The following is a 10,775-nucleotide window of genomic DNA, read 5'->3' on the forward strand; positions in this document are numbered from 1 at the left end:
GACCGGGCGGGGGGCGGCTGCACTTGCGCGGGCAGCCCCGGGGCGTGCGGAGGCGCGGAGGCAGCAGCCATGGACTGCAGCGTGTTGCGGACGCTCGTGCGTAGATACGTGAGTGCCGCGTGGGGCCGGGGGCATCCCGGGGCGGAGGTTGGAGTCCCGTGGTGTCCCCGACACGTTTGCACTCCTGTCCACCTGTGTACGGCCTCCCGTGTCCACAGCTGCAGCCGCGACGCTCCCGGGGTCCCGGCACAGGCGCGGAGGCAGCAGCCATGGACTGCAGCGTGTTGCGGACGCTCGTGCGTAGATACGTGAGTGCCGCGTGGGGCCGGGGGCATCCCGGGGCGGAGGTTGGAGTCCCGTGGTGTCCCCGACACGTTTGCACTCCTGTCCACCTGTGTACGGCCTCCCGTGTCCACAGCTGCAGCCGCGACGCTCCCGGGGTCCCGGCACATCCCCCGGCGTAGCGCTCAGCTGCGGCAGGGCCGGCCCGCGCGTGAGCGGGACCGGTTGGGAGATTTGTGCACGGATGCGGGGAAGCCGGGAGCCTGAGTTCAGCCCCATCTGGGAGTCAGAAGTGAAGTTTGCAGTCTCTGAAAGTAGCCAGTCAAGTCTGAGTGCGCAGTTCCCGGCTCCCCTGGACACCGCCGCGCGGATTGGTGGCCGAGGGTGCATCGCGAGGGGAGACCGGGAAGCCCGCTGTCCTTTACATCGGGGAGGTGGCCGTCATCCTGCAGGAGGGAGTCTCCGAGGAGTGTGTGCCGAAGGGAGAAAATCTCCCGGAGACGCTCTTCTTCCCTGCACTTAGCACAAGGCCCTGTTGTCCATCAGCTGGCGCCCGGTGGTCACAGGTTTGAGGAGCGCGTGCTGCGCACGAGCTGGGTACAGAAGAGCCACTCCAGGGCGGCTCTTCCTGAGTGGGAGACTTTGTGGAATATGTGGGTTTTTCCTGGAGGGGACTGTATCCACTTCTTTTTTCTGGTTAATTCAGTTTCCTTCCAACTTTTAACCTCCTGATAAGAAAAGGGTGAGACTGAGAAGCTGTGCAGCCCTTCTCCAGGAAAGGCTGAGAGGTGGCCTTCATTGGCCCGTGCACCCTCCAGAGGTCCCTGACTCCCACCCGCAGACAACATACATTTGCCCCAAGTGGGTGCTGTCTTTACTTCCTTCTGCCTCCAGGCCTTCCTATCTTAATTTTCTCAACCCAGGTAAATTTGCAGATAGTTTCCTTCCGTTTTGTTATTGTTCCTTTAAAATCATATGTTTATACCAAACCTAGGAGGCAGATATTCCTTAATGAACTTTTCTATTCATTTAATTATTTGGTAATGTGTCTGGAATGTAAGTTATGGGAGGTTATTCTTTCTGTTTATCTCGTTTTACCTTGATGACTGCAGTGCCTTCCTGTCCCCCTTCACTATATTCCTCCACACGGAGTTATTATGTACAGTTTTAAACTCATATCTGAGCTATGAAACTAATTTGTCTTTTTCCAGAAACAGTTATGGTTTATTTTAAAAAATAATTTGGTTATCTTCTAATATATGGGGCTAAATTATATTTTCTTTCATTAGGAATTGAGTCTTTTGTTTTAAGACCGGGTTTCCTTATAGCTCCAGTGTACTGCACCACCACTACACCCAGCTAAGATTGAGTATTTTTATCTCATTGTGGTTTATGTAGTTAACTACAGAATGAGCCTTTTCCTTCTCCCCTTAGTCTGTTCACACAGTCAGAATTCCTGAGACAGAGGACAGCATCCCAGTTCCCTCCAAGGCCCAAGATTGCAAAGATAGAACTGTCAATCCTTGAAAAACATTGCCGTAGGTATTTTGTCCTTTATCAGGTCTTGACTGTGAGCACAGGCAGATGAATTAATGAGAGAATTCAGTCTAGGTTAAGGCCAGTACACTCCAGAGTACACACTGCTGGACATTTGAATGATCATGGTCATGTAGAGGTGTTTTCTGCTTACTCTGGCACTGTGTATATGTCCCGTGGAGTGATTTATGTTCCTTGAGGTAGTCTGAGTCACACCTTAAAAAACATTTTAAAGGGCATGGGTGGAGAACTAGTGGTGTTTCCTCTTAGGTATGTGAGGTGGGAAATGAGGATTCTGGTGGTGGACCTTCTGAGAGGAAGCAGTGGGGCCTCCTGGGTTACCTGCAGAGGCTCAGTGAGGCTGCTGGAAAGGCTGCTGGCTTCATGATGCCTCCCACTTGAAGCTGTGTACCTGAGACAGGTGGCCTAGCTTTGTCAGGGACCTGTGCGATGGAGCTACTATGAGGACGGAGTGAATTAGTCCAGGAAAGGGCTAGGAATGGGGCCTGGCTCTCAGTAGAGGTTTAGCAAGTTCATCACTACCCACACTGCTCAGGTGGTCCAGGCTGGGGCAGGCATCAGCTCTGGGCTGCAGTGAGAGGTTAGCAGTGTCCTGATGCTGAGCAGTGTGGAAGGCTCAGATGCCCTTCAAAAGCTTTAAAGCAAAGAAGATTTTTTTTTTTTTTTTAAAAAAAAAAAAAAAAAAAGGAGAGGGGAGAAGGACAAGAACATGGAGGGTGTATGGATGTGTTTGGTGGTTTCCCCAGGCAGTGGGAGGGGGGAGTTGGGAGTGAATATGATCCAGATATATATACATATGAAATTGTCAAAGAATGAATAAAAGATAAAACACTTTTAAGTGAGGTGTGGAAACTGCTGCAGGCCAGGCAGGAGCAGCTGTGACTGACTGCATTTGGCCTTGGAGGTTATTTAGGGGCCTGCCTCCTAGACCAGGCTGCTGGCTGGATCCAACGCCCTCTCTCTGCTGCCTTCCTGGTTCATACTGAGGGGATTTGATTTTCCCTCATATTCCTGTAGGACAAGAGCTTCATTTTTTCATGTCTGAGTAATTCATTTCTATGATTCAGCCTGGATTTTGTTTATTAGGTTTTACTGCTTGTCAGAGCTGCTGTCTACTTCTGCCTCATGGGGTTTGCCTCTCAGCAAATTTTTGTTGTTCTAAGACAGCAAACTTTGAAAAGGCAAAGGCTTTCCTTGTTGATGGCAGATAGTTGTTTAGTTGAGCTATTTAATTTCTTTCTTTTTCTTTCTTTCTGTCTGTCTTGGTGGTATTTGACAATCAAACCTAGGCTCTCTTGCGTGCTAGGCAAGTGCTCTACCATACCGGCCCTTTTTTACTTTCTATTTTGAGACAGTCTCTCTAAGTTGCCCAGGGTGGCCTTGAACTCACCCTATGTCCCCTCCCCGCCAGGTCTTGAGCTTACAGTCCTTCCTTGGCCGCCAGTGTGCCTCCAGTGTACAGGTTACAGGCCTGTACCACCAGGCTCAGCTCATTTAAATTTGGCTCCTGAGGACTTCAGACATTTTACACCTCACCTCCCAGAAAATTTGGTTATTTTGTAAGGATGCACCTGTATCTGCTTTTATTTTTTTATTACCAAATGTTTGCTTGTTCTAATAGAAGTTATTAATTGGAATTGCTACTCCTTATCCAGCACTGGGAACATGAGACCTTCCTGTTCAGCCCCCAGAGTCTGTGGACATAAAGTGAAACCATTTAACCACCAAGGCCTTCTGGTATTTGAAATAAGTGAATCCTTAGGCATAAAACCCCAGGCTAATGGATGGTCTGTCTCCAGTCTGGTGGCAGCAACCTGCAGGGTGGGCTTGTGAAGTTTATAATTAACACAGCTTTTACAAGGCAGGAGTCAGACAAGTTTATCCAGCACCTACCTGTCTTCAGGGGCTGGTATGTTCCAATTGGACATTTCTGAGCAATCAGCCCAGCTGTGTAATTTAACTTTTATGTTCCAGCCATTGCTTTAAATCCTTCCCATTGTTCTCTGGAACCCTGTGGAACGATTGTCTGCTCCTTAGGACGAGTGCTGCTAAGATGCTTTTATTTCATGCCAGAGACTGAATTTAATAACCTAAGGGAAAGAGGCTTATATTATTGCCATCAGTTAAATTTCTGGAAATGAGAGTGCTGTCCTCAGTTTACAATTAGCTGAGATGTTGCAGCTCTGCTAACAAACACACATAGTGCCCCGCTACCCGAGAATTCTGTCTACAGATGTGCTGGGCTCCAAACTGAAAGTACAAATTGTTCTTGGGTGCCTGGGCCCCATACTCCACAGAAACAGGGTGGATGGAAGATTTCATCTCAGACTTAGAAGTACTCTTTCAACCAAGTTAAATGCAGGTAAGAGCGCTATTTATTTGCAATACGGATCAATAGAAAGCAATTTTTACAGCACTGGAAATTCAACAAGATTGAGTATGTACTATTTTTGCTTGAGGGATGCTGATGGCTAAGAAACTCATAGCAAATGGCAGGGGGTCTGAGGTTAGGCTTTTAGTCTCCTGGATCTCACTCACATGTTGTCTCAGCTCATCGCCTGTGTACCTTGGGCTGGCAGTTGGCTTCCTCAAGCTGTTTCCTCCTCTGTAAAGTTAAGACTGCCCATAGTGCCCACTCTGGTACCTGCAGGTCTGGCTGGGACAGTCTTTGCATGTGGTGAGTGCTCTGAGTGGGACACCCTGTTGCTAGTATAGATTGGACCTGTACTGCCTCTTCATGGGGCAGCTGGCAACCTGCCTGGACCTTCGAGGAGAAAATAGCATGCCAAGTGCACACCCTATAACCCTGCTCTCTCTTTCCTTGGCCTCTCTGGGTTTGGTGCAGATGACCCTGTTCTGATAGAGGCCAGTCCTGCAGCTTGTATTCTGGGTCCCTCCCTTATCCTTCCTGTTCAGGTGACATCATCTGCTCCACTGCATAGTCATGTCTTCATTACCCATTATCTTAATGGCTTGTCCCATGTAGCTGACTGGACTTTCTTTCCTCCCACCTTACCTTTTTCTTGCTCCTGGGGGGTTCTTCACAGTGACTTCCTGTGACTTCAGTGGTGGCACTCACACTTGACCTCAGCAGGCCTCAGTGTGATTTACACATTCACATTTTACTGCAGGTGAGTGCCCTGTGACATATCAGTAGGTCAGCAGGACAGAGACCAGGATTCCCATCCCTGAGGCAGCCACCTCAGAATGGCGAGGCATACTGAACAAGTAGGCAAGTGTTAGTGGTCAGGTGAAGAAACATGGTTTCAGACATTTCAGGTCCTGGTGAGGCAAACATCATGGCAGGAGGACATGGACAAGCAAAAGGGCTCACTTCTTGGAAGTTAGGGTGCAGAGGGAGCCAGGAAGGGGCCAGGGGCAAGGTATGTCTTTCCAGGGCACAACCTTAGTATCCTAATTTTTCCACCAAGGTTCTCCCTGCTACTTTCCACGACCTTCCAATAACGCATCCATTTATGAACTTATCGGTGTATTATCCATTGATGAGCTCAGAGCCCTAACAGTCCAGTCACCTCTCAGTGATTAGCTCCAACAGCTGGGGACCAAGCCATGAGCCTTTTGTGGGAGGACAGTACTTGTGTATCTAAACCATAACACTGGGTTAACAGGTCTTACTAGGCAGCGATTTGAGGGCTGCCAGGCTGACTGGGTCAGTGCTGGGTAATATGTCCAGTGGAAAGAAAGGCCAGTACAGTCCAGGAGCCCTGGGCATCATGTGCCCTGCTGCTTGCCTGTTTCCCCCTTAGGGCCCCTGTGGGCTTAGCAGGGTCCTGGCCTCAGTACTGGCTCATCCCCTCTGTGTTACACCCTCAGTCTGGGACAAGATGGAGCCTCTTCCTCTGTGTCAGGGCCCTCAGGCTTACCCCTGTGTCCATATGCTCCCCATGTGCCTATTCCTGCATGTAAGGTCCTGCACCATCAGTACTCTGTGACCTCCGATGGGTGATTCACCATCACTGTGACTGTGGCCCTGAGGAGGATGCTGCATGGTGATTCTGAAGGGAGCTCCGTGGTACTTCCAAGCACTGGAATGACCAGCGGGTGTTTAAATCGTGTTCAATACTATTGCAAGCTTCTGGGTTTACTCTCCTTCACTCATTTCATAGACCCTCAGGAATGTGGGGTGCACCAGATTCCAAGGTTTCTGGTTCTTCAAGGAAAGTGCCTAAGCTCTCAGACCTTTACCTCTCTGATGCTGTCCTGACTGGCTGCTCCCTCTGCCGCCTTCCTGTGCTTCCATAGGTGCCCTTCCCCAGGATCCTAAGGACCCTGCCAGAATTGAGCTCTCAGAATTCTGAGTTCATTTCCAATTCTATTTTGTCTGTTCATTGACCCTCAGGGTCTGGGCAGGAACAGCAGTGGTGCCCTCCATAGAACTTGATACTTGATGTTAAGAGCAAAGCTCTGAAGATCTAGCAGACCCCTTGGAATGCTTGTGCTCTCCCGGCAGGCGTCTCCTAGTTCTTATGTCCTGTCACAGGAGCCTGTCCTAGAGCAGGCAGGGGACTTGACCCTGGGCTGGTTATATTGGCTACTTAGTAGCTAGAATGGTAGTCAAATTTCTTGCCAACACTTAAAATACAGTCATGTGTCCACGAATATCCACATTTCCTTTACCTTTGGCCCTGCTGGTGGAAGATTAGCTGTTTAGGGCTATTCTGAGCTGCCTGGCATATCTCTGGCATGTAACCTGTCCCCTACCCAGCAACAAGGATTCAGGCTTTTCTGGTTTGGGTCCCCACATGAAGACTCTAAAGCAAAGCAAACAGTTTGTGTATGCTGTTTTTCAAGTTCTTATTGTGCTTTGCCTGCTGTTTGCTGTCTTTGTGTGGGGGGGGTAAGCACTGTGACTGAAGTTGGGGAGGGTCTACTTCCTGTACCTCCTGAAGAGGGAGCCTTTATGGGGCTCCCAAGAGAAGTAGTGTAGATGTCAGCAATCAGCACTTGACCTTAGAGGCCTGGGCTCATGCTGGACCTGGTGTGTGAATTCTGTGCCAGTTAGTCACATCTCTACTGTCTCTCCTTTAGATGTGCTTCAACTTTTATTTTTCTATTAATTAATTTTTTAATGTATAATTGCGGAGGCTTCTGATCCCCTAGAATTGGAGTTACTTACAGTTGTTAGGTGTCATGCGGGTGTTGGGAATTGAACCTGGGTCCTTTGGAAGAGTAACTGGGGTCAGCCCTTGACTGCTGAGCTCTCTTTAGCCTCAATGTTTCAACATTTTCAGGTGAAGTAGGGAGTAGTTGATTTCTATGCATAACAGTCGGGTGCATCTCTTCTGTCCATGCAGGAATTACTAGTGGCGAATTTCACTTATTTGTGATCATCTATCCTTGTAGTTTCCCTCAAAACACACTGAGCCCTTCCCTCACTCTGGAGGATGGAGGGATATATTTTCAAATTTCTTTTCTAAAAGTGTTTAGTAACTACCTTCCTACCGTCCTCATATTTTGTTGAAAATGCTTCCCATATTTTTGTGGTTTTTACATTTGTGAGTGTCAGAACCAGACCTCTTCTTGGTATATGTATTGAGATGTTAATGTACATTAGACATTGAGGTGAGCCATGCTTGAGGGGTGAGCCACGCTCTGGAGATGAGCCATGTTGGGGGTGGTGACCAACATTTCAGGAGTCTTCCCATGCTTCCAAAGATGGCATTGTACTTTACTTGGCATTGGTTGTGGCTCAGCGGAGCCAAAGGAGCATCAGCTGGCAGCACCTGGGGCTGGTGTACACTGAGAATCTGGCCCTATCCAGCTTTAAAAAGTTGTTTTTGATAGAGTATTACATAGAGCCGAGGCTGGCCTTGGACTCAGTATGTAGCACAGGCTGGCTTTGAAGTCTAGTCCTCCTGCCTCAGAGTTCTGGAATTATAGTTGTGAGTCACTATGCCTGGCCCAGTTTGTGGGTTTTTTTTTTTTGGTTTTTTTTTTTTGAGACAGGGTCTCCCTGTAGCCCCAGCTGGCCTTGAACTCATAGAGATTCTCCTGCCTCTGCCTCCCAAGTGCTGGGATTGAAGGCGTATACCACCACACCCAGCCCAATTTGTGTTTTGAATGCAGATAATTTTCACAAAGTTAGGTGTTGCTGACAAGAAGTGTCATGTCCTCCACACACTATGCTTCTGCAGGTTTTCTCACCCTCCTGACAGATCATCTTAGAAGCTGTCCAGAAGTGACATGTGAGTCTCGCAGAGTCCCCACTGTCCTGCTTTTCTCCACTGTGTTTACCCTGGAAGCAGCCCTTTGCACACACGCACACATGTGGCATTGTTCCTATGCAGTATCTTCCACTCACTCAGCAAGTACTCCATGTCTGGGGCTCCTGTACCCCCCCAGGGTGTGAACCCTTTGACCTCTTGAGTGTTTGAGCTCCTTTTCCAACTGTCTTTTCTAACTGCCTGTGTCTGTACCCCCTTGTGTCCACTCTGTCCACTTGTCCACTCTGGATGAAGTCAGAGCAGGCAGGCTAAAGGCCTGCATCTAGGGGCATGCCCCTCTGCTTGTGTTGCAGATGACTGCCTCTGCATCAGGCTCTGTCCTGTGTCTCATCAGGTGAGATAAGCAACCAGAGTTTCTGAAATGGCAGTTGGTAGGCATCTGAGTTAGATGGCCAAGAATACCAGTGCTAAGGATGGAATAAGGTAGGAAAAATCCTTATGGACAAACCACCCTGTGGCTAGCGATGTTATCCTGAAGGAAGCCTATTTCTGAGTCCATCAGCTTAAATTGGTACCCTGGCAGCTTTACATGTACCGCTGAAGTGGGTGCTGTGCACTCCTCAGGTGACCTAGGCTCTACACAGGCTACCTCAGGAGGAGTCATTCCTTGGGTCAGGGTGTGAGCAACTTTGGGTTCTGATGTGTGCACTCCTTCTCATGTCCCCATCTCATCGAGAGAGACTGGACCTCCCCAGTTATGACCTCTGGCTCCTTAGGTCTTAGTTACTAGCCTCGTGCTCACATTACCTGGGTTGATGCACACTATCTGATCACAGTGCAAGGGCTCTAGCATATGAACCTGGGGACAGAGTTCACTTTGTAAGATGTGGTAAAGGAGGCTCTGTTTAGATCAAGTGTTCAAACAGATGGGGAATTCAAGAGACAAGGCACTTTGTTTACGCAACCTCAAATAAATTGTAACATATTGCACAAAATCCGGAAAGACTCAGCATAGAATACATTTGGTGAGTGTTTTATCTTTAGTGAAGCAGGTGATTTGCCCATTATTACATGTGATCTGATGATTCGACTCCCTTCTTAAGAGACTGACAGGGCGGTGGCGTTGGGCTAACACAGTGCTATAACACCTTGTTTTGTGTTTGCGATATGGTTCACATGCACATCTGGTTTATTGACCAAGCAGATGCTGTTGTTTACGTCACAAAGTGGATTGGGACTGCTTATCTAGGATGGAGCCTCTGACTGGCATAGTTGGTACTTTGTTGTTGGGAGGTGGACTGGAAGGGCACAGAACGGGCAGGGTGGTTTGCTGGTCTGCACAGCTGTTTGGTAGTAGAATCAGAACACCTGTACCTGCACATCATGGCCCTTCCAGCTCCTCACAGGCAGCTGTAAGTCCCCAAGCTAGCTCTTTAACTGTCTTTCAGTGTGCTTTGTATTAAGTCTCATTGTCATGCTGAAGCTGTTGTATCAGAAATCACCATCAGCCACTGGCCCATCTTCCTGTCAGGAATTCGTGCCCCCCCCCCCCCGTTGTTGAATGAGACTTTTTACTCATTTGACTGAGCACAAGGCAGGAAGGTCTATGTTAAGCAGAAACCTTGCCCGGCATTGGCACTAGCCTCAGACCCAGAGTCTTTATGTGCTTGTCCATAGGCCTGTGAAACTTCTGCAGAGTGTGAGCCAAGACCAGGCCAAGGAACTGCTTACCACAGGTATCAGGCCCCAGTAGAGAGTGGGAGGGTCTGGGTGTGCTTGGTGTCCTCCACCTGGAGGTCCCTTCTTGCTTGAGAGGAGGCAGTGCTTTAACAGTTAAATAGTCTGTGCTGCAGAGAAAAGAGGATTTCCCCAGCCTGTTTTCAGCAGGGGATTAGGGACAGCAAAGTTCTGCTGTGAAGATCTCATCTGGTTTTTTGTGTAGTTTTTCAAGGTCTCAGATATCACTCGAACTCAGAGATGGAGATGAAATGTTAGGAGAGTCATTGGTGTGGCAGTGTGGGACCCAAGTCGAGTCTCACTTATGCCTGTTGCTTTCAGATAAAATGGCTCAATGCAGAGTCCCCTGAATCACCTTCTGTCTCTATAAAGTATCCATGCAGTTGTTCTGGTTCAGATGAACATGAACCATTAGAGTCCATGCGTTTTTCCAGTAGCAATCAACTTTGGTATAAAGTGGGAAGTGTGTGTGTGTGTGTGTGTGTGTGTGTGTGTGTGTGTGTAGAGCGCCACCGTGGTGGTCAGAGACTCTTCCATCTTCATTCCTCACTTTATTCAACTCTTTTTTTTTTTTTAATTTCTACAAAAACTTTGAGAATTTCATACATGCATACAAGGTGTTTTGATCAAATCCATACCCACTTCCCTCCAACATTCCCCCCTCTGAAGAGGTAACCCTAAAATCTTTTAAGGATTAGATACAAGGTCCCAAATACTTGTGACAGTTTGACAATTTTTGGCCTTTGGAACAGAGTGTGTTGCTAACAGGCTGAAGGACATTTTGACTTTTAGCCCCCAAACTGGCTACATTTCTTTGGGGCCTTTTTACCCTAACTGCCTAGCCAATTCCTACCTCCTATTCTTATCACACCATCCTCTGAAGAGGGTACCCAAATTGCCAATAGGGAATAGGAACACAGACCGCTCTGGCTTCTTCCATGCTGAACAGGGTGAGGCAATTGGACCCCTTCAGTGGGTCTATCTAAAAGACTCCCAAATTGTATAACTCTTGTC

General features: G+C 48.3%; 1 protein-coding gene across 2 annotated transcripts in view; it reads left to right on the forward strand.

Moving 5' to 3' along the window:
• Positions 1 to 6: 6 nt before the first annotated feature.
• The window catches only part of Atp11a (ATPase phospholipid transporting 11A), a 128,099-nt gene continuing 117,330 nt past the window's right edge, over positions 7 to 10,775 (forward strand). The window contains exon 1 of one of the 2 annotated variants that reach the window (XM_029553694.1): positions 7 to 108. In XM_029553694.1, the coding sequence (XP_029409554.1) occupies positions 70 to 108 (39 nt within the window). In that variant the 5' untranslated portion in view covers positions 7 to 69. Of the gene's footprint in view, positions 109 to 255; positions 309 to 10,775 lie in introns of those variants that run through there. The other variant, XM_029553695.1, reaches the window with a different exon arrangement.

Source organism: Nannospalax galili, unplaced genomic scaffold (genome assembly GCF_000622305.1).
Source record: "Nannospalax galili isolate Female #2095 unplaced genomic scaffold, S.galili_v1.0 scaffold744, whole genome shotgun sequence".
NCBI lineage: Eukaryota > Metazoa > Chordata > Mammalia > Rodentia > Spalacidae > Nannospalax > Nannospalax galili.